The sequence below is a fragment of the Haliotis asinina genome, chromosome 2, assembly GCF_037392515.1.
Source record: "Haliotis asinina isolate JCU_RB_2024 chromosome 2, JCU_Hal_asi_v2, whole genome shotgun sequence".
NCBI lineage: Eukaryota > Metazoa > Mollusca > Gastropoda > Lepetellida > Haliotidae > Haliotis > Haliotis asinina.
Window position 1 is genome coordinate 77,219,670 of NC_090281.1, and position 24,909 is coordinate 77,244,578.

A 24,909-nucleotide genomic window follows, 5' to 3' on the forward strand; every position below is an offset into this window, starting at 1 on the left:
ATTGTGGGGGACACCAGAAACGGGCTCACACATTGTGCCAGTGTGGGGAATTGAACCCCGGTATTTGGAGTGACAAATGTGAATACTTTCACCACTAGACTACCCCACCTCCCACTTTCATAATGAAGCCACATGTATCAAAGGAAGATGTTTTGCCTGAAGTCTATTGGATGAAATTGTGATTGTGCAAAATAAAATAAGATGTGTGGAGATAATTGAACATGGTTCATTTCTGAGCTTGTATATATATAATCAAGCAAATATGCTCATATACTTTTAAGTGATGGAAAAAACTATTTTTTTAAGACCTGACAGCTAGTTTCCCTTACTTTAATGATCATTTGTTTTAACACAATAAATACTTTCAGATTTATCAACATCCAGTAACTTTTTCACACAGTGTCAAATACCTGGGAGATTTCCCTGTTAACTTGGGCAATGACTTTAGATTTCAGGAGTGAGTGAGTGAATTGAGTTTTGCACTGATTTTAGCAATATTTCAGCACTATCACGGCAGGGAACACCAGAAATGGGCTTCATACATTGTACCCATGTGGTGAATCGCACCCTTGTGTTCACTATGACGCCTTGACCACCAGGCTACCCAACTGCCCCTGAGAGTTTATAAAACAGGACCTTGCAATGTTTTCACAGGTAAAATGCTAAATCACAGAACAAGCCATAGTAAGAGACAACTGAGCAGTAGACTTGTTTATGGCACATCAGACAAACATATCTAAACAGAAAATGAAACGCAAGTTTTGTAAAAATGAAATCTCATAAAAGTAAATGTTCGTGTTTATGTCTTCTACTTAAAAACTTGACAAACAGCAAGAAATGTATTTCTTTTGCAGGTCAGTATATACCAGGCCCTATCATGGCAAAGCAGTGTTTTATAGTATGCAGATGCTGAGCCATCAGGTGATAATAATAATTAGTCTATAAAGGCACAGGAAAAATGTTATCATAAATTTGTTGGTAACATGATCGTATGGGATATTATGAGCTGAATCGAGGAGAGACTCCTATTTACACATTTAATCGATAACAATTCAGATAGTTTCGCCTTAACTAGAAGTGTATCGGTACAACTCTGTGTTATCACAAGCAATGGGTGCATAATGATCAGAGTGATGTATTCCGACAGAAACTGGTTTATGGGTGTTTAGGTAGGAGCTCAGATTCTATTCTGCCCTCAGTCTCTTCTGGGGCTACTTATCGTCAAACAATTTCCTGCTGCAATATCGATTGATTCCATGAAACTGACAAAATTGGTTGACTGAGTGGATTAAATTGGTGACATCACAGCTTTGCTGCTGCATCCTGTTAATCTATGAATCTGGGGCAACTCTGACAGGGAGTGAGAGAGTGAGTTTTTTATGCCACTTTGAGCAATATTCCAGCAATATCATGGTGGGGACAACAGCCGTGGGCTTCACTCATTGTACCCATATGGGGAATTGAACCCAGGTCTTTGGTATGATGAGCAAAGACCACTCAGCTATGCCACCTACCCTCACACTCTAATAGAGGAAGGTAACAAGCTCAAGGCGCTGATATTTGGCCCTCAATCATGGGATATCAATCTCAATGGCAACATTGCATTATCAATCTCAACTTCTAAAGGATGATGCCTTTCATGGCATTAACTTCTGGGATTTGATGCTATAAGTGTTATTAAAAAGTCCAAATTTTATACACCACTGGCACTAATGATTAGATATGTTGCAAATCCATCACCTGTCTCAATACAATTTTTTTGATGCAGAAGAATTTCAGCTACAGTTGATTTTTTCCACATAGGTTTTTCAGTATTTTAGCCATCTTCTTTTTCAAAGATATAGTTTCAGATTACAAGAAAGTGTATTTATGGAAGTTACTTTTGCATGCAAACTTTCAACATTACAGCTGTTTATCAGGGATTCAAAAATCCCATTGTCTGATGCTTGGGACAAGTCAGTTGGGCCAATTAAACAATGGTATCTTACTTGTCTGTGGACTACTAGACAATTTCCACGTATGGTTTCAAACTGCAAATAATCTTGGATATCATTTCATATCTGATCATAATGAAGCTATTAAAGTTCGCAATAATAATAAAGTAGGGATAGAAGAGAGTGAAATCATCACTCTTAGATAAATAGTCCAGTAAACATTAACATCATGCATTGTGTCATAAAATCAGGGCAAGTGGAAAATTAGTCAGGACAAGTTACTTTCTTGAAGTCACCTGCCCTGTGGCAAGAGGCTTTTCAAAATATTTTTCAAGCCCTGGTTTACTATAGTCAATTACCTTCACCTCATTGGATTAAACGTATCTTGTTTTGGCAAAACTAAATTCCAAGGCACACCTAACACTCAACCACTCGAGGAAACAAACCCATTGCTTTCAGAAAAACATTAGTTCAAATAAGTTGAAGTTTATGATGATGAAGCAGACCACTACTCCATCACGACATTTTTGTTCTTACAGATCAAGTTGGGAGTGCTCAGACACTGAACATGCCAAATATATGCCCCTCCATCCCAAAAGCAAGTACCAATTCATTATCTAAACTATCTTAGCAAGATATTATTGAGACAAGTCATTAAATCCTGATTATGATACTTATTTTTACAACTTACACACAAAAAAGAGAAGATAAAAAAACAACAACACAGTCTCAGCACAATATACCACATCGACCATGCACATATGCTTTTGTGTTCATTTTCTTTTCATGGAGAAAAGAAAACAAGAACTCTGGACTCTGGTGATTTAAATGAAAAGAGATAAAAATCCTAGATGAAAGGAAATACACTTTGTGAGATACTAAGTACAATGTAGAAAATCAAAGAAAGTGTTCTTGAATACCACAAGTGTTCTGCTGAGGACTTCATCAGGAAGTGAGACTCTCAGTTAAGAAAAAAATACTTATCACATAGCAACACAAGTTGAGATTTTACCTTGTGCACAAACAAAACCACATTGATTATAAATGCAAAGCAAACATGTCCTCACTTGGTGGAATATTTGCATTTTACAGAAGTTGTACAATGGAGGAGTGAAGACATTGGAAATTGATTTTTGATAAGTTCTGAGATTCACACAGAAGTGACTGTTTAACACTGAGTGAGTATGGGTATTCACCACTTTTAGCAATACTCCAGCTATATCACAGCAGGTTACACATGGGCGTTACATATTGTACCCATGTGGAGAATCAAACCTGCGTCTAAGGTGGGACGAGCAAATACTTTACCCACTAGGCTACAATCCATCCCAACAGTGTAACAGAAAAATTGTTTGTTTTTCACAGTACATCATATAATATATAAGTATACTGAATATGGAAAAGCTGAGTCAGTTGAGCAAATTGTTTCCTATGAGGATGCAGGGATTTGAAATATTTTGAGAAGGGACAAACTTACTCACCATGCACTGATCAAGTTGCACGGTCTGATCAATCAAGCCTTGCCTATATTTAAACAGTGTTGAATTTCATATTCATTAAGACTTTTTTCAATAGCTTTTGAATCCCAGAATACAGAAATGGTTAATTGTCAACAGTATGTAAATAACAAGGGTCCTCTGACTGAAATGGCTGTCAGCAAAAAGCATTTACTTCTAAGAAAGCCAAACTGATTGAGTATGATTTTATGCAGCTTTCAGCATATTCCAATAATATTCCAGCAATATCACACACATATTACAGTTCAATTTTTCAATTTATGTTTCTTATATGCTTCACTTTGTTATAAAACAACCTCTTGAATTTCATGTTTACTTTTGAAGAAACTAATTTGTCAGCGTGGAAATACCACTTTCGATCAGTATGACTGGCTCATTAATAAATTGGGAAAACAAGCCCCGGTTTCAGCATGATGAGCAAACACTTTAACCAAAACACCCTTGCAAGAGAAAGGCAGGTACAGACACTACCTAAAAACCAGTCCCAGACCACAGAAAGCTTGTTTGCTATAAGCTGCAAAACTTTATTAGAATTGGTTGTAAACATGCATTTTTGAAGAGGTGTCTAGATTGTGTAGTAAGTGGTTCATAGGGTATCAGCAGGTCCCTGACTACACAGATCATAGCTCCTGACATCAAACAGTGGTTTCAAATCTGAAAAAAGTTGGGCCTTTTTAAAAAACTTCTTCATTGAACTAAACAAATGTCCTTTTTATTCGTCAGTTGGACCATATGATAAAGAAGCTGAAATCAAAAACATTTCTGTCTACTTTGTCATCAATCAACTTCTCAAAAAAGGACTCTCGAACAATCCAAATATTGGTTTGTTTGTAAAGACTTCATTAGTCACAAGCAGCTGGGCTGTAAGTGTGTTGTATAAGAACAAACAGCTTATACAAATATGAACAATTCAGAGATAATAACTTCCTGCCCAAGAGAATCATCCAAACAGCTAACAGTGTTTACTTCATAAACATAACAGTATATAACAATAGAAGAAGAATAAAAAAAGGTTCTAAATTAGAAACAAGCAGAATGTATCTGTGTGATTCCAGAACCGTTTCTGAAGGCCAAGCTCAATCAACAAATAAATGCAGGCCCTTACAAATATAGAAGTTCCACAAAACACATTTCCAACACTGCTAAATCACCAGGTACACACAAATATGGCATCAATGGAACTCTGCAAGTGCCTTTCGGCTGACCTGTAAAGCATCCTAGAAACTACTGAAAAAAGTTGCTACTGAAAAACTATCTTGCTACTATAGCTTTTGAAACATCTATCTTAAGTACCTTATATTGTAATTTCATCCATATTTTATGGGTATTGGGGAGCTTTAAGGAATCATAATGCTTGTGTATTTGGAAAAAAAGGTCTTTGATTGTCACATATTTTATTGTGTTCCTTGTGGATGCAAGAATTACCATACGTACTGTGGTAACCATGGATACAGACAAACAATGTGAAGCTCCAGTGGTTGAGTTCACCCAGAGCTAATTTGTTTTGTTGTTTTTTCAGGTTATTTTCTAACATAAAAACGTAACAAGCTTGAATTGGGAAAACCAGTTGTTCATTTTTCTTAAGTTAAAGATGTGAACAGAATAAGAAGAAAAATGAATAACTGCCCTTGTAAAGTGCATAGTATTGTCAGCCTGATGGTTTTAGTAGGTTTTGAGAGCTTACAAATTAGTGGTCCTAATTTTTTTAACAAAGTAAATTTAGTAACAAGTAACGTTTTTGAAAAGTGATTATTGACTCATATCCCTTTCAACACTCTACAATGTGTTCCTGGCTGATTATGAGCCATAGTGTCTTGATACTATTGACTGTTGTCTCTTGCTATCATCAGATCAGCAAATCTTACTATCCAATCAAGTCAGCTGCCTCTAAATACAATCATGGGTTGCTGGTGTCAAATCCAAACCCAGATCCTCAGGGGTAGACCAATCCATTGATGAAACCTTGCCTTACTCCCGTAACTGAATGTCATGACAAAATTGTCATATTGCCAAAAGCAGCAGAAAACACTGAGTGAGTGAGTGAGTGAGTGACTATGGTCTTATGCATATCATAGCCATATTCCAAAAATATTGGGGTAGGAGACACCAGAAATGGGTGTTACACATTGTACCAATGTGATGAATCAAGTGTGACTAGCTGATGCTTTAACCATTTGGCTACTTCACTGTCACAACATGAAACAACAGACAGGAAGTAACTAACATACAACATATTAATATTGATATTTTCTGAGACTGAACAGGGTCCTGCCCTGTCCATGTACCAAATTCCAAATCTGAATTAACAAGTTTAAAATGCAAATTATTAAACAATATTAGCAACAATAAATCCTACTTTGGACAATGTAACAATATGTTCTCCAGTGTGCCAAACACTGTTAGTTTAAAATTGTTGCATAAAACCCTCATATTTTCATTGGTTACTTTTTCAGGTACGGAAGCTGCTTTATCCTGCTGCAGTCATTGGTTGTAGGAGAGGTCACAAGACACAAGATTCTAACATCCAAATATGGACACAAAAAAAGGAATGACTTTTGAGGCTCAGCAAAGTCCAAGTATTTCAGCAAGCCATCGTCAATGAAAAGGCTGCAACCTTTGTTCCGTCTACAATTTCTGCAGAATATTCTATGTGAATCCACCAATGACATTACTGCTAAAATTGCATGCTATATCTTAAAGGAAGTGCTGAAAACATTTGAGACTACACATGCAAAAATCCATTCCAGCTCACAGAAATCTGAACAAAATGATCTTGTTTAGTGGAAATCACATTACCAGGGAAAAAAGAAATAACTTTGTTTGATCATGCCTTTCTGTCAGTAGCATTTATTATCATTTGAATCAAAACAAAACTGTCCAAGGAGAAAAATGTCCATGCAGAAGACTTTCATAAGTAACCTATCATGTAACAAGGAACTAATTTGTGTTTGCAACAGTGGATCTTCAAGAACCTCTCTGACATTGACTAGCTTTACTTGTCTTTTCTATTCATTCCTTTAGAAAATCCATTAATTAATAAAGTATTATAAATGGTATTCTCTATGAGTAAAAATTTGGAAATGTTTGTTTCAGATAAGAGAAAACATTAACACATAGATACTTCTTGTGGGCCATTTCTGATTTGCAGCACAAGTATGTACTTACCAGTTTAACTATCAGATTTTAAACAGGCAGTTAAAACTGAAGACAGAACCTCTACTAAACATATATGAGCAGACATCAGTACAACAAGGGTAAATCAGAGTTCACACTTCGTCTATAAAGACAATGTCAAGCACCAGCCAGTCCCCTGTAACTGAAGCTGAGGAGGATGAATCAAGACTGCTGCCCCTCTACACCCTCATCCCAACCATCATCTGCATCACAGGGATGATCATCCTGGCTGTTGGTGGCAACAGTCTAATCATCATCTCCTACATTCATGACAAGCAGCTTCAGACCGTCCACAACATGTATCTCCTCAACCTGGCAGTCACTGATCTTCTCCTGGGTCTCATCAGCATGCCATTTTACACAGTCTACACTGTCACTGAATGGCACTGGCCCTTTGGCCAAGGATTCTGCAAATTCTTCTTGTTTGTGGACTTTGCACTCTGCCTGGAGTCTGTCCTGCTCATCATTGTCATCAGTCTTGATCGGCTTATCCTGGTCACCAAGGGTGCTGCTTACATGTCGGAGGAAACCTTCAAGGTAGGCTACATAAAGGTGGGACTGTCCTGGATGACTGCTCTGTCCCTCTATGGTCCTGCAATCATTGGCTGGGACTACTGGTTTGGAGAGTCAACCGTAGAACATGAAGATTGTGATGTTGAGTTTGCTCACAACTTCAAATTCACTCTTGTCACTTCTCTGATAGAATTCTTTGTTCCATTTTTGTCCATATCAGTTCTGAATACTTTGATATACATTAAGATCAGAAAAAGAGCACAAGTATTCACTAAAAAACCAAACTCACTTGACATCCAAGCCACAACTGCATCATCATCAATGAAGTTAAGCAGTCATGAAACTCAACAGTCTGGAACAACAGTCCCCCAAACTGGCCATATTCCAGAGAAACTTGAAATGAAAAACTTATCCATCAATATACATGATGAACCCAAACAGGGAAAGAAAAGCCAAACTCGGAGAGATTTGAAGGCAGCCAAAGCTCTGGCTCTTCTGGTGTTGGCTCTGGCAGTTTGCTGGGCTCCATACACCATCTCCACCATCATCATTGCCTTCTGTGACAGCTGCATTACCAGAGATGTCTACGAGTTTCTCAACTGGCTGCTGTGGTTCAAGTCCTGCATCAATCCTTTCCTCTATGCCCTGAACAGTGCTAGATTTACACACAACATCAAGAAACTACTGAAATGCAACAGAAGGTAATCAAAACCCAGCACTGGATTTATGGTGCACCAGCCATGAAAACCTAGCTGCACCAGAAAAAACTAGATTGAACCCTGGACACAGACCATCAAAGCTGAAACTCTGCACCTAATCATCGAGTACCCAGTTTGATAACAAACGAGGAATGACAAATTACATGTAACACTGGGATTCTTGGCTGGTTGTTTGATTGGTACAGACTGATTTGTATGTTTATTATATTGTGAGTAAAATGATGTATCCGATCCAATTTTCTTTTATATATGTCTGTATTAAGCTCTATATTTGAACTATATCATGAATCCATCATTTCATGCATTCTCTCAAATGCTTCAAAGCAGCAATATTGACTGGATTCTTGCGCTGTCTGAGTTCTTAGTTGTTGATCATGATGATGGTGACTGTATTTTTATTCTCATCCATAGAGTTTAGCACATTACATGCACATATTATTATATATGATAGTAAAGGTCCAGTACCATGCACTTTCTGAATTTCAAGATCTGATTGGCAAACATTCTTTCTGTAAGTGACAGGTATGGAGCCCACCAGTTGTATTGTGTACATTTATACATGTACATGTTTTCATCTGTGATATGCCATGATATGTACATTAAAACAGTTAGTGCTTATTTTTGTTGTGCTGGTTTGATTTAATAAAATGTCAGATCATGTTTGCATTTGTTTTCTTAGTCCTTTACAGCATGGAAATGAGATGTCTTAGACTGCCTTGCTAACTCCATCAAGATACGAAAAACCCTCCAAAGTAAGTTAAGCCAGGAAACCCTGGACACACTTTCACTTCCAGCTTAGAGGCTGTATTGGCATGCGTGGCAAGGGAGTTAAGGCATGTATGTGCATGGAAGAATACGCACGTATAGGTGAGGGAGTTTGAGCATTTGCAGGCACTGTGTTTGGGGCATGTATAGGTAATGGGTCAAGTCAGGGTAATGAAACATGTACATGGGTAATGGGACATGTATGGAAAATGGGACATCTATGGGTAATAGGGCATATATGGGTAATGGGACATGTGTAGGTAATAGGGCATGTATGGGTAATGGGACATGGATGGGTAATGGGACATGTATAAGTAACGGGACATGGGTAATGGGACATGTAAGGGCAATGATATGTGTGGGCATGGGAGGTTTTCAGTAATAAAATGACAATGAATTTTGAACGATGCAGTGGGATATAATGTCATACATCAATCAGGTTCAGTATCCAGTCCTTATAGTTGCTTCATACAACAAACAAGGGTAGCTGAAGACCAGTTCCAACTATCATCTTCACAGATCTTCAAAATGACTAACTTACTTCATTGTCATTGTTATTCATATTAAAAGCTGAAAAACTTATCATTGACATTCGTTTTGGGGATACAAAGTCAGATATACATAATGCTCAGTAAATCAATGCTCATACTGTTGATCACTGGATGATCGTGTTCAGATTCAATTATGTACAGACCGCCGCCATACTGCTGGACTATTACTGAGTGCGCCATTTAACAAAACAAAAACTAATACAGGTAACAACTCAAGGAATGAGTGAGTGGCTTTAGTTTTACGCAGTTATACACAGTAATAGTCTAGCAATATCATAGCAGGGGACACCAAACATTGTACCCATGTGGGGAGTCGAACCCAAGTCGTGACACATAACAACAGAAGGAAGCCAAACATAAGAGGTGGTATATATATTCATATCCTAAAACAAGGGTGAATACGTCCTTAGTTCAGGTTACAGTTCCGGTTTCTCAACTCTGGTGTGTCACAGTCTCAAGGTAGCCATACTTACTAGGATAACGTTTACACACACTAAAATAATGTGAAATCTCACCTTCCTAATACTCAACTGACAAGTTCCTGTTCATGAATATTTAACACTCACAATCACTAAGATGTTTTAGCATCATGGGAGGATTTGACAGATATGTAGTTATATATGAGAACTTAAACTGAAATGTAAACGTGAGGTCCAGAAGCTCACCTCTAGAGGTCAGGAAGTGAACACTTGTTACTACACCTAAACCCATATTATCCCATGCTTCATGTTTATTTCAGCCTTACAATTTTCATACATATATCAAAATCTTATAAATAAGTCCAAAGTCAGTCACATCTCTACCATGTTAATGACTGCAAAAATATCAGCATCATATTTAATCAAATTCCTGTTTGTACGTTTGTTTGTTGTTAATTACTGCGGCAATATTCCGGCTACATGTCTACATCTGTATAAAACTGACTGTGGACCCTCCATACTCAACCTCTAATTCAAACTGATGAGTGAGTGAGTGAGTTGAGTTTTACGCTGCTTCTAGCAATATTTCAGCAATATCACAGTTGGGGACACCAGAAAATGGGCTTCACACATTGTACCCATGTGGGGAATCGAACCCAAGTCTTCGGCGTGAAGAGTGAACGCTTTAACCACTAGGTTACCCCACTGCCCCTTTTTAAACTGATGACACATATGAAACCGTTCAACTCAGAAGACTGAACAGATACTTCTACCACTAGGCTCCACTACCACCTAGATAGGAATGAGTGAGTGAGTGAGTTTGTGTTTTATGCGGCTTTCCGTAACATTCCCGTGGCTTCAAAAGCAAAAGCTTTAACTGTTAGCCTACCCAATCGCCTCCCATTAGATAAGACAGAATACAAGTACCTGGTTACAGTGAATACCTCATACTGTGAGTATACAACAACGTATGATGTGAACAATCATCTAAAACAATCCTGGTTCTTCTGTGTGTATGTTCCCAGCATTTAACCTAACAATTCATCACATGTTTGGTGACCCTCTCTCAGGTTCCCATGCTCAACCTCCATGATAAATACCCAGTCTTATATGCGTGACTACCTGACCATGGAGAAAAGGAATTTTGCATGTCACAGTAAAATGTGTCAGCAAGATATCTATGTGATAATAACAACACAAAATTAAGTAGTCATAAATAGTTGTACAAATCATTGATGACATTGATGAAAAATTAAGAAGCATTGTCACTAAGGTGAAATAATCCCCCACTGCAAATTATCAAATCAAACTTAAAAAGCATTTGGTAATTTTTACATCGCATTTCTCCAATGTGTATATTTCTAAGAAAGGTAAATGTAGCATTTTCTGACAGATTACCCATTGTAGTTTCAAGGTTTATATGTAGTTTTTGAGGCACAAAAGTGCACAGAAATGCCTCTTAACTTTCTGAGTGGGTAGGTTAGTACTGGCAATGTTTCAGCAATATGACAAAATAACTTTTGGGGGGCAGTGAATGGTGAAAGCATATGCTTGCCACACCAAGACTGGAGTTTGATTCCCTACATGGGTACAATGTGCAACACCATTTCTAGTGTTCCCATAATATATTTCTGGAATATTGCTAACAGTGGCGTACAGCAAAACTCCCTCTTCTGGTGTGGCTCTGCCCTAAGGTATGTGCAGAACACCATATGCATCAATCATGCTTAGCCATGAGGGAGGAGGTATGTGCCTCTGATGAACTGCCTATTGTGCAGCTGCTCATAAACTCAACTCCTACTTGTGGTCTAGGAGACATTTGTGATAAACTCAACTCCTACTTGTGGTCTAGGAGACATTTGTGATAAATATTCACTACTAGAAAGGAGTTTGTATGACATCCAAAACTGTCCTGTCAGAAACATGTGTCATGAACCATTCTGACCCTTCAACATCCCATAACAATTGCTCACATGCCTAGGGCTGGTTGACTTGTGAAACACAGTGTCCTGTGTTTCTAGCTTCATTTGCTGTTTAGTACCACGCTCAACAACATTTCACTTATATGAAATGCATCTGTAAACAATCATGTTTCAACCACTGCCACTATGCTGCAGCTCACCTGTAAATGTCCACAAAGACAACACTGACATTCAGATTATTCACAAGTACCAAGTGAGTGAGTGAATTAGTTTTATGCTGCTTTTAGCAATATTCCAGCAATATAATGGTGAGCTTCACACTTTGAAACCATGTGGGGAATTGAACCCAACATGCAAACACTTTAACCACTAGAATACAAATACCATGGGTTTGGAAGCCAAGAATTCATTCTGTTCAACTACAAGAGAGCCTACTGGTTAAAAATCCACTCGTCACGCCTGGGTTTGATTCCCCACATGTGAGGCTTACTTCGGGTGTCTCCCGCCACGATATAGCTGGAATACTGCTGAAAGTAAAATTAAATCAATGAATAACTCAACAGCAAATCTGAAAATTGTTTTACATCATTTGTGTACTTACCCATCAGCTTGCCCATCCATGGCAGCAGCCGCGTCACTCTTCTCAGTCTCTTCTGATTGGCTGCCAGGTGAAAGGGGGGGATTTGATTGGTCATTTCTTGGAGATGTTTCTGGAGTTGATTCCTCTTGGCTTCCAGCCTGGACATAGAGAGACACTCTTAAGCATAATAGTTAAGGCCTATTGATATTTATGTAAGTTATCTTTGTATCATCCTGCCCTAAATGAGATAATCAGCTCATAAACATCTGTATTGAGATAGATGAGTTGAAAATTTTACTACCCTAACGTTCAAGCTCTCTTTGTCTTCAAAACTTAAATGGATTAGCTTTGAAATTTCATGTTTGCACAAAAAATATTGCAACATATTCCTGGAATATTGGTAGTAACAGTATGTTTTCATTTTGTAAAATTGTGCATATAATAATTTAACAATGCTGAGACTGAAAATAACTACTGTCTAATAAAAGCAGGCTTCAGTAGCAATTCAGCTGACATAGCTTTTCTGATTGACCAATCAGAATCAAGCAATTTCCTAAATTCATTGTGAAGTCTTATTCAATGCTGATGTCAGCAATATTCCAGCTACATGATTGCAACCTGTAAATAATCTGGTAAAAATTTTAAACTTCTGAATTCATATGATGCACACTGGAAGCCATTGGTAGAGGTTTCATAAATAGAATTATCATAACTTACTGTAAACAGTGATCAAATCTTTTCTACCTAGAATGTTATACCATGTACACCAATTTGGAGGAAAATAATTACAATTCAGTTTGAGGTGTTGGAAAATCAGTAACATAAAGCAAATTATCATTGTGCAAAAAATGATGAATTTGGTTTGTCATTCAACTGTGCACTCAGCAATAACCAGTGATCAATAGCCTCAGCATTGATCTATGCAAATGTGATATAATGACATGTGTCAACCAAGTCAGCGGGCCTGACCACTCAATCCCATTAGTCGCCTCTTACAGAAATTCATGGGTTGCTATAGAGGTAATGCTATATTTCAGGGCATTATCATTCGCACATCTTTCATTAAGTGCCCGATGAAGAAAATGCATAATGGCATGGGTACATGTGATGAGTGTGAGTTACAAATATTGTTGATATTGAACCCAAATTCAAATGAGCTCCTTATAACGTCATATAACAACGGGCATTATAATGGCCTGTCATCAAGCAGTTCGGGGGCATTATCAAGTTAGTTGCCTGCTCATTTCTCGTAACATGCAGGCATTTTAATGATAATTCTATCCATGTCAGCTATTATGAAGACCAATTTAAACAAAGATCGTCACAGATCTATTGTAAATAAACTGTCTACTCTGATGCAATGTTTGTTGCTGCCATCGATGTTTAAATGCATATCATTGTGTATGACATCAGATATAGGCTTCTCCCTGACATGTAAGTGATTCAACCACTGGGTGGTGCAGGGTAAACACAACAAAAATGTTTTCCTCTGAACACTCTGAAATTGGCAGACCACTATACTATTGACGTCTTGTTAAGTATATTTTTTCACATTCCCCAGTATGACACAGATACTACCTCGTCATAGTGCATTGATTGGCCTTTGATTAGTCATTTCAGCTACTGCAGCATCCGAGATGACAGACAGGTGTTTGTGCTTCATCAACCCTCATGTCACTGAACAAACACTGAAGCCATTAGCGGATGACTGGATACGTCATCCATCTTTCACAACAAACATCCTCAGAAATGTCCAACTTGGGATCTACTCTAGTGTTGAGTGTAGTTTTACAATATTTCAGTTATTAAAAATGGCTGTATGGACAAGTGAGTGACTGAAGAGTTCTGTTGCTTTTAGGAGCAACATCATGGCGGGAGACACCAGAAATGGGCTTTACACATTGTACCCATGTGCGGAATTGCTTGTGCAACCCATGTGCAACTCGCTGCAGCAAGCATACACCAGCACTTTAGGCAGACGAGCAAATGTTAAGGCTACAAGGTTATGCCACTGTCCTGAGTCTCAACACGACAATCCAATGATTGATATTATGTGCATTAATGAGGCATTATCTGCATCAGCTCATACTCATAGAATAGTACTTTCTTTCAGATATTGTCAGTAGGCATTTTAGACAACTGTATATTCAATGATAGGCATATACCAATACCATTCATGAGTTTCCTAGTTCACTAGATACCAAACTATTCACTTGTTTCTCAAATATGGGACATTGTTTAGTATTTTATTTATTACTCATCCAACATTAGCAAAATAATATGAAGCGAAGTACTTCTTTCTAAAATATTCAGCCAGTGTGATGAAACTCAGCTTTCCATGTATCAAGCAAGATCTAATACTATTGTAACAGAGGTATTCGCACTGTGATTCCATAACTGTAAACCATTATAATGCCACACATATATGTACTTTATCATGCGAGGTTATTAAACATTGCGATGTTATTAAACAATGTGCAATAACAATGTAAAATTATTAATGTGTAATAACATTACACAGTGTGCAATAACATTGTAAAATTATTAAACAGTGGTATTGTCAATGGGTGATTAATAAAACAATTTTAGAACAGATTCAGTCATCAGAGGATGAACTTGAGTATTTAAGTGTAAATCTTTCACATGTTATTCCAGCACTATATGCTCAGTGTAAGATATTTACATTGGAGAGAAAAAAAACATGAAATTTAATTGCATGTGCAATTTATCCAAAATCTATAATTTCCAGCAGATTAATAATGCAAGAAAAGAAAATGGCCTTGACTACATGCAAAATAAACAGTTATGTGCAAGGTGGAATCAATACGGTTAAGTTTATTTACATGTGCATGTGAGCTATGTGTACATGGTTTATCAGACTCATGTTGTGAATTATATAGACACGTGTGTATTTTATGCTTGTGTAACAGTTTATTCATTGCATAAGTGAATGTCGAGTCCATGTCTTATAGTATACTGGTTCATTTTCCAGGACTGTATCAGACTATCATTAATTGTGAGCTAATAATTTTTGGTCTCCAGAAAACGAAAGACTATATTTGTGGCACTTCACATACTATTTTCATTTTTCATCTATTACTGTACACACTTTGATAAGGGATACAGCTGAAATGTTGCTCACTGGGCTACTTAATGTTCTCTTTATGTAACTGTTCCTATACTGTGCTTTAGGCAATGTCAAATATTCACTTTATGTAACAGTTTTCACATTGACCTTATGCAATGTCAAATATTCACTTCACGTGACAGTTTCTGCATTATCGCCTTAGAGAATGTGAAACATTCACTTTATGTAACATTACCTACATTCAGCTTCTGAGAATGTAAAATTTGCACTTTATGTAACAATTCCTGGATTAAGCTTAAGAGAATGTAAAATATTCACTTTACGTGACAGATTCTTAAATTTTTACTTTATGGAACATTTTCTACATAGAGTCATGAAGAGAATAAAAACGAACAGTTACATGCATCGTTAGTGTTTGTTAGTACCTCTTACCTCTGGATTATGGTTATCTTTCAAACAAAGTCACAGTTACCCTTACTGGTATTCCCATGTAGACAAGTGATTATCTCCCTTTGCTGTGACATCATAATGTAACTTGGGATAACAATAACTCAGTTTTAAAATTTCATATCCATTCCTGGATGTCTCCTTGGTACCCTCGGACAAAAGTCAGCCGTAATCCACAGGTAAAGTTTACGACATCATTTATTCACTACAGTTAACTGCTCATCCATGAGCTTCAATGGAGGCAAATGGAAAATAGTTATACTTATTAAATGTAAGCATACTACAGCTCATTCAACTTGACCTGATCAAGTGAATACTAATGACTTGCATGATCATGTCACAACCGGCTGTGTCAATGACAGTGAAGGAGTGCACCTTTGTCAGTTGATTGTCAACATGTCTGAAGAGTCAAAACAAGGTGACTGAGAAATTGTCAGAAATGTCCCAACTTTCTTCAGAAAAGAAGCTACAGCGAGTTTAATATTCTGATACGAGCTTTAGGCAGTAAACAGCAACATTTATAGCATTTTCTGCTTCCCAGTTTAATGAAGTTAACTCAGCCTTCCGTTTGTGCCATGTAGCCTCATGGGTTGTGCATATGTAGATTCGCTCACGTCAAGCTAAACAAGCTATACCAACCAAGATAACATGGTGACTTGTTTGCTAAAGATTGTGGCTTACATACAATGCAGGGCTAGATTCAGTGCATTGATACTTGCACTGCTGCAACCCAATATTTAAAAATGCAATCCTGGAATTAGTCTAACTTGCCCCGGGTGCAAGTCACTTCTTGAGTGAGTAAACTTTTGAATAAATTTGTCTGGTGCAACTTGGCTTTTATCTTAGGTTGCACCTGGTGCAAGTAGTTCAATATCTCTTAAATTGAGCCCTGCAATGTTTGATATATTCTTAGAGATGCATTTTGTTGGATTTCTCCCCCCTTTCCAAACTCTACAAGTGTTACAAATGAATGCTGGATCCAACTCCTAGAAACATGTCTTCGTACCTCTTCTTGTGCCTCATTTAGGTCCATGCTGATGTGTCGACTCAGCGTGTGATGGGCGGGGCTCTCACACTCAGACTTGTTCAGCTTGGACAGGTCAGGTTCAGAGGCTGTGCGCATCAACTGAAAAAATATAGAGTTTGTTTTAAAATGAGTTTAATTTTACTCAGTATTCAAGCTATTTGGCGGCTGTCTGTAAATAGTTAAGTCTGGACCAGACAATCCAGTGATTAAAAGCATGAACATTGATCTACAAAAGTGGAATACAATGACATGTCTCAACAAAGTCTAGCAAGACAGATATTGTGATTGTATGCTGTTACTATTATTTGACTTTGCACTATAGGCCTATGGCCTCTTCAGTACTAGATTAAGGTTGCACTTGAACAGTCTTTCACAGCTTGTTAACAAGCAAGAGGAAAGCCCGAAGTGATGCAGGTATTAGATGCAGATACTTGACCCCCCAACTTCAAATCCCAAGATATGCTGCTACAAGGCCATACAATTTCTATCCACAGTGGCTGGAATACACCACCATGGCAGGTCTATGCAGTGGTGACACCCATCATTTGATTAAAGAAGAGGAATGCTTGTGAACGTTTCTACGGCATTGAGTGAGTGACTGTAGTTTTACGCTGCAGTCAGCATTATTCCAACTACATGGCAGCGGTCTGAAGCAAAATTGAATCTGGACCAAATAATCCAATACTTTACTCGTTGCATTCATACCTCCTTTGTTACAGTACATGAGGTACGAATGCTATGATTGAGTGAGTGAGTGAGTGAGTGAGCTTAGTTTTATGCTCCACTCAGCAACATTCCAGCCATATGGTGGCTGCCTGTAAATAAGCGAGTCTGGGCCAGGCAATCCAGTGATCAACAACATGAGCATTGATCTGCGCAATTGGGAACAGATGACATGAGTCAGCCAAGTCAGCGAGCCTGACCACCCGATCCCGTTAGTCGCCTCTTACGACAAGCATAGTTGCCTTTTATGGCAAGCATGGGTTGCTGAAGGCCTATTCTACCCCGAGACCTTCATGGGTCACGAATGCTATGAGGAAAGTTACAAGATCTTAGGTATACAAGAGTTTTGTGTAACAGGCCCCACGAATCAACACAACTAATTAGTAGTATATGATGACATGTATCAACCAAGTAAACAGCCCTGACCACCCGATCCTGTAAGTCATCTTTTACAACAATTCTATCCCATATAGTCTCTACAGCAATGGGGACATGTGACAAACGTGATGACAGATCTATCAGTTGCTGATTTACATGAGTCCTTTAATGTATGTTTATCACTTCTTTACTTGGGAAGTTGTAAATGAGGACGTTTACACACCCCAATATCCCGGCAGTCAAACTGGCCTGTTGTTATCCCCTTGGTCACCAGCTTGTTCCGATCACCGCTGAAACACAAACACACAAACAAAGAATGAAGTGGAGGCAGCAAGTAAATAGACAATCACTGGGTCACAAGAATCATTTTCAAATTTCCAGTTGGATAAAAAGCATGATCTGATATGATCTGATCTGATCTGATTATGTGTGCATATATAACCTCCAAAGCAGAGGAGGCAATTTCCCTCATAGTTTGAATGTCTAGGGTCTGAGGTGAAGAGCTTACCACTGCCTAAAACATGGGCAGCTCAACTGGCATTGTCCCTGGTTGAACCCTCTGATTCTTAGCAACATAGCTCAACACTGTCATCCTGCTCGACAGTTCAACACTCCCTTTGAGCGACAGGGCTAAACCCGATCTTTTTGCTAAACCATTGAGTGTAACCGAACCTAGTAACACAGATGTTTTCTGGCACAAGTAACTGTACTATGAAGCATGTTCTCTAAAACACTTACATACTGGTGTAACAAGCCAAATTTTCCCCTTGTCCAAATCTTCCAGGAGGAAACTTTGGCCTAGGACGAACTTTCACTGCTGAAACTTTTACTTAGGCCAAACTTTCCCTTCCTCAGCTTAATCTTCCCTGTGGAAAGTTTGACCTTGGCCAAACTTGAATCAGCCTTAAAGGCTACTTCTTTCCCACCCTTCTTCTTATATCAGAAGACATTCTGGCCTGTATAGGCTATTTCTTCCCTAACTTTGTGTTCATGATTATGGTTGTCTCAAAAAAGTCAGAAATGAAAAACAAGACGTAGCTATTCATGTGAACACATTGACAAGCTTTTCATGTTGAGTTCCATTCACAATGTACAGGTTATCTTCATACATACATGTTAATGGTTCACATTTTGTTTTAGTATCCTTACATAAAGCCTAGTCTAAACTTCCCCCTGGGTAAGAATATCCAAGGCCAAAACATCCCCAGTGAGAGTTTGGCCTAGGCCAGATTCTCCTCGAGGTAAGTTTAGACTGGGAAAGAAATGTCCTGCTACACTAGTACACAGTAACCTTCTCCATGCAATACCTATCCTGAGTATCCAACTCACCTTCCATCAATGTCCTTGACAAGCACCTGCTGCTCTTTCCTCTTATCCCCTGATCCCTCGTCCTCATCCTCCTCCTCCTCCAGCTCCACCTTGTCAAACAGGCTGCCTGCCCCCTGACTCCGCACAATGTCAGGGCCTGTCACTGGTGGATTAAACATCTCCATCATCAAAAACGTCCAGTACAAACAGCCAACAATGATACCACTGATTTACATCAACTTCAGTGTCTATTTAGTCAAAACATCCCATATAAACCATGACTCCAGGTTACACATCCATTATTCAGAAAAGAGCAATGAGCTTATTTTGACAAACAGCATTAGAAACACAAACATGCATCAAACAGAATGATAATTATAATTCCTGTGTAATCAAAGAAATCACTAGCAAGCAATAGGGTTAGGTGAATTTTGACATGAAAACACAAAATAACTGATAGAAAATGTGTTACAGTGTAAAAAACATAAGTAATAAAAATGGAAAGATGTCAGGGTGAGTAAACATATAAAGTTTTGCATATTTTGATAGACATAATATTAGATGCCATTAAAACTACACGGGTAATACTATATACCTAAAAACCTATAACAACTGTGACAGAGTAAATGTTGTTTAACCAGCAGTCAGCAAGAGTAGACTAGACAAACCAGTGATCAACAGTATGAGCATCAATCTAAGCCATAGGATACAATAATGACAATCACTCAGGTCACACATTGTAATCCCATATTTCTCTAATCTGTTTAAAAGCAAACAGTACATTTGACCTATTCCATTCTGGAAACAGCTTGAGTCTTTACAGACTGAATGGTCACCTGTGCACTGGTTCTCAACATCTACATTACACTACAAGGTTACCTATTTAAATCGGACAAATGGAAGCAACATTACTTGCTATGTTTTCATTATCAAATTACTTTAATGAACTCATGTTTTTATCCTCTAGTAGTAATCACTGGTAAGTGAACAAAATAATTACATGGAAAATAAAATTGCATTATGAACTGAGTTAGTGAGTTAGTGAGTGAGTGATTGGTTAGTTAGAAGCAAACATGATCACTGCAAATGCCTGTGGGTAGTCATGTGGAGCCTGGTAAATAGTGAATTAAGAGCAAAAGCCTTCTTCATAGCTAGGAAATGATAAACTGTAAATGTATTGTGATTCGAATGTGAAGCGTTGCCAAGGGCATTCTGAATAAATAGGCAGTGGTTTTATGCAGGGCAATAGTTAAGTCTTGACAAGGGACCTGTGAATATCACTGGCACTGACAGTGTGCAGTGCTTTGAAGACTCGTGAAGGCTATAGAGAGACAAGGTGACAGTGAGCACGATGGGTTAGCATTGTTGAATTTGACCATCAATATAACTACATTAGCTGAAAGTGTTAGTTTATTAAGCCAGTGTAACCAGAATTTTGTTGTGAGAGTGAAGCAAGTTTCATGCAGTTTGTCACACACAGAGAGAATGCTGACCAAATAGTTCCTCGGGCAGATCTGGTTTAGGTAGAAGCCTAGGTTTAGGAAAGACATCAGCAGCTTTGCGAGCAATACCAGATTTCTCCTCCACTCTGACATCCTGGAGTTCCTCCACCTTCCCCTTAACCTCCTCTTCAATTTCCTCCACCTCAAGACTCTCCTCATCAGTAACCTTCACCTTGTCAGTATCACTGGGCTCAATATTAGCTTGTTTCACGTCTTCTGATTGGTCAACATTCTCTTCGTCATTCTCATCAATGACCTCTGTCATTTCATTGGATGAAAGTTTCCCTTCCTGTCCAAATGTATCTGATTCCTGGCTTGACTGTGTGGCTGAAGGATGTGCAATGTGTGAGAGTGCATCATCTATGAATTCTATATCACACATAGAAGAGAGGAGTCACTACTTGTGCATTATATTCACACACAAGAAGATTTGCAAATGCTTTCATTGGGGGAACATTTTGCTATTTCTATAAGTCAAAACAAACGTTAAAGCTTATTCATGATCTTCCATATCAAATAAAAAGGGAGAAGAAATAAGCTTGGTATTTTTATTAATTACCACTGTCATATTTATATTTATCTTTTCTGGGACCTCCTTTGATATTCCCGGACTCCTAAAAGCTGCAAGTTCTCAGGACCCCACAAATAAGTTAGCCATCTGAATCTCTCATTTAATTTGTAGATAGGCTTAGTTAATAGCATCAACATTGCTTCTGTTCTTTGTATTGGATTAATACTTTCTCATTCTCATAAATCATATTTATACAGTCACCATACTCTAATGCAGTATTGTTACTGCGTACTAGAGATCATGGCAAATGACACTGACCTGAATGCATTTTCTTCATCAAGTGGTCTAATGATACATACATTACTGATTTCACCTTGAAGTGAGAGAGTGAGTTTAGTTTTACGCTGCACTTAGCACACAGCCAATACCCCTATCATCATGAAAATGCAAGAATAGTTTTGCAGAGCTACATGGACGAAACATGCATGCACATGGGTACATAATGTAAAGCAAAGAAAAATGGTAAGACAGAAATAAAGTCCACACATAAAAAAGATTGGAATGTACGAGTGAAAGACTGTAGTGTAAGTATTCTTAGCAATACTGGATACATGAAATAGGTTTCACACATTGTAAGAATAAGGGGAATTGAACTGGGATCTTTAGCAAAACAAGCTTTCACTTCAACCACTGGACTACCGAACTGCACCATCATTTAATAAATTACTGCTACCCTTTCCTAAAATGTCCCTTGCTGATATTTCATGGTTTTGATATTAAAATGAAACAATTCATCTAATATTTTATTCCTATCTTGATTTACTGTCTTTCAGGAGAAAAACACTTGGTGAGAAAACAAAACAATATATCAATCATTATAAACAATTCTTTTCAGTATCCAGCTATAAGCAGTAAATTACTACGAGTGGACCAGACAAACCAATTATTTACATTATGCTGGGAGCCAATTCTAAACCTGAATTCTTTTCTGTACATCAAAATTGTATCTGTATGCAGTATGCGAAATAGTTTATAGTCTGTTGAGCTGTGCCTGAAACTTACTAACTCACAGGATAATTCCCTGCTAAGAAATGTGAATGTAGAAACTAAGTGAAAGATTAAAAAAATAGATGAGAATAAGATATTGTCGCCATGACACAGGTTTCATCATTAAGTGAGTGAGTGAGTTAATATTTAACGTCACATCGGCAATATTCCAGCCATATTGTGATGGGTTTCATCATTAAGTGAGTGAGAGAGTTAATATTTAACGTCACATCGGCAATATTCCAGCCATATTGTGATGGGTTTCATCATTAAGTGAGTGAGAGAGTTAATATTTAACGTCACATTGGCAATATTCCAGCCATATTGTGATGGGTTTCATCATTAAGTGAGTGAGTGAGTTAATATTTAACGTCACATCGGCAATATTCCAGCCATACTGTGATGGGTTTCATCATTAAGATGCAGATATGATGAACAATTGCACCAGGCCATAATCTTGCATGATTTTAAAGTGTATTATAACTTAACAAGTTGGAGAGAGTCAAAATTCACTAGCCAGTCAAGCCACTGACCATAATGATTTATTGGCCTGACTGGATTTTTACTAGTCACAGGCTAAGTGGGTCAGTGGCTCTTTTGCACTTTGTGATTACATTCTTTTATGTACACTTTAAGCCATTCCTGATATTCTTGCAGTTTAACATGAAAAGCATACACAAGTGAGTGGTAAATATGCACGTTTGCACTTGTCTAAACAAAAACTTCTTACAAAACTTTATTTTCTGTATTTTTTTACTTTACAGTGTTGGCAGATCCATATATCTTTTCTAAAAGTAACATGTCAATGAGATTGTTCTAAATTGTGAAAGCTGGGCAAACCAATCAATTTGTTGCGACCTTCAGACATGTAAGATAGCTACTTATGACAGGATTACATAAGATACTGTCAACAGCTAGTCAAACATACTCAGCTCACATTCACCATTAATTCTGAGTACATATGGCTCTATGCAAATTTTGAATTACCATAAAACAAATATACATTGTAACATGTATACATGTTAATAATAAGCAGACAGCAAATTTCCACTGGGGGCTTCACAATTCATAGGCCTTAGGCGTGAACCCTCTCATAACCAAAATTTATTGAAAAGCACAACAGAGTCATCAGATGATCAAACAAAACACCAGAAGAATTTCTTAACCATTAGTGATCATATAGATCCGCAAATGGTAAGCACATTTTCAGTATCACATCACTCTTAACCCCCTGGATGCCGAGTTATTTTTTCAGGCGCACATTTTCATAAGGTTTGAAAAGTGAATGTTGTGCGAGAATTGAGCTTGCATGGTCCTGGATGTGCGTACGGCTATAAAATTACACCACAAATGTAGAATATTTAATTTCCTATCCGTTGGTATAAATAAAACTGCAACTGCCTCAGGGGTTTGAGAAACAGACACAGCTAAATGTTTTCCAAAACTTTTGTGTGCGTTAAAAAACAGTACATTTCTCTGTTTTTTATCGTGCACCCATAAAAGCACTCTGCTATGATCTTTTAAATGTGTCATCTTTATGTGAAGTGTGAGCGAAGCAAATATAGCTTGATATCTGAACGACATAAGTGTATATGAAATGGATTTATGTGCTAATGCATAACGTCATGTGCACAAAATAAAAAATGACGCACAATAAATGTAAAAAATCGATTTTCTTCTATGACGTCAAAAGTCGACAGAGAGGTCATGCACGTATATAGATAAGGAGGCATAACTCCACTATGCTTCACATTAGGTCAATGTAACTCAGATCACATGGAGAGAATTTGGTGTGGATACGGACAGTATATTTTCGTTATGTTTTGTTCACACTGAACCAAACTATTCCAGTACAAAGTTCCCCAGTGTCAGTGGATACCATCTGGGAGTTTTTCAATTTATAAGAAAAGATGCCAATGTACTACATCAGAAAGCAGGTATTAGCAATTCGGAAGGCCCAATCCGATACATAATTTAGTTCTTAGATTCCCATACTCTCTTGTTTGTGTGGATGCATTTTGATTAATTTTGCATCATTATTAACGGAGTAACAGACACATCTTCAAATGTAATGAAATAACTGAAAATAATGTGACATTTTTGTTGATGTCATGGCATGTTTTGTGCATTTTGTGACGTCAGAAAAAGACGACACTGGTTTGCTGATTAGTATATATCTAACCTAAGTTCCACTCAGTGTGTAAAAGATCTCAGCTTCTGTGTGAGAATTCAACACTTTTCAGACAAAACATAAAATGAATGCCTTTACCACTGAAATAGTGTCCTGAATATATCAACAATTAGACGGTTTTACTACGTATCTTATTGTGAGCAACATGCGCACCTGTATTTAGCATAAATTAAAATTTCATAACACCTGAATATTCATTTAGGATATACACTTTTCTTCTAATGATTATGTAATTATTTCACATCATAAGTATGCAATGGAAGGTACAAAGAGACCGCTTTTTCAGTATGGAACTATTAGAATATGGACGTAAGGTTTGTCCACTTTAAGACATGACCTGGTTTATATATTTTAAAACAATTTTCATATAGATATTGTTTGAGTTAGATATTCTGCCATTAAAGTAAGTTTTGATTTGAACTGACTTTATTATCTAAAACAATGATAATGAATCATAAAACGATTTTGACAAACTCGCACCTGGTCAGTCAATTTTCATAACTGTTTTGCCTATAAAAACGACACAAACCAATGCAATGAAGAAGACAAGTCTTTTGAATATGTGTGCCTATACATTTAATACAATGTACACA

At 37.6% G+C, this 24,909-nt stretch overlaps 2 protein-coding genes across 2 annotated transcripts in view; one reads left to right on the forward strand and one right to left on the reverse strand.

Annotated features, from left to right (window-relative positions):
- The window catches only part of LOC137274355 (serine/threonine-protein kinase Nek1-like), a 73,795-nt gene that overhangs the window by 12,733 nt on the left and 36,153 nt on the right, over positions 1 to 24,909 (reverse strand). The window contains exons 34-38 of the mRNA XM_067807508.1: positions 20,559 to 20,894; positions 19,087 to 19,228; positions 17,981 to 18,047; positions 16,636 to 16,755; positions 12,116 to 12,252 (exon numbers count right to left, since the gene is read on the reverse strand). Of these exons, the coding sequence (XP_067663609.1) occupies positions 12,116 to 12,252; positions 16,636 to 16,755; positions 17,981 to 18,047; positions 19,087 to 19,228; positions 20,559 to 20,894 (802 nt within the window). The remainder of the gene's footprint in view (positions 1 to 12,115; positions 12,253 to 16,635; positions 16,756 to 17,980; positions 18,048 to 19,086; positions 19,229 to 20,558; positions 20,895 to 24,909) is intronic.
- On the forward strand, positions 6,833 to 7,915 carry LOC137274358 (histamine H3 receptor-like). Its single transcript, XM_067807512.1, has 2 exons — positions 6,833 to 7,464; positions 7,603 to 7,915. The coding sequence occupies exons 1-2, from the start codon at positions 6,842 to 6,844 to the stop codon at positions 7,841 to 7,843; spliced, it is 864 nt and encodes a 287-aa protein (XP_067663613.1). The 5' UTR covers positions 6,833 to 6,841; the 3' UTR covers positions 7,844 to 7,915.

Bases quoted from the DNA above. Each gene is read 5' to 3' on its own strand.
- LOC137274358 (XM_067807512.1), top strand. From the start codon at position 6,842: ATGATCATCCTGGCTGTTGGTGGCAACAGTCTAATCATCATCTCCTAC. The intron at 7,465-7,602 runs GTTAAGCAGTCA...CCAAACTCGGAG, and splicing joins ACTGCATCATCATCAATGAA to AGATTTGAAGGCAGCCAAAG.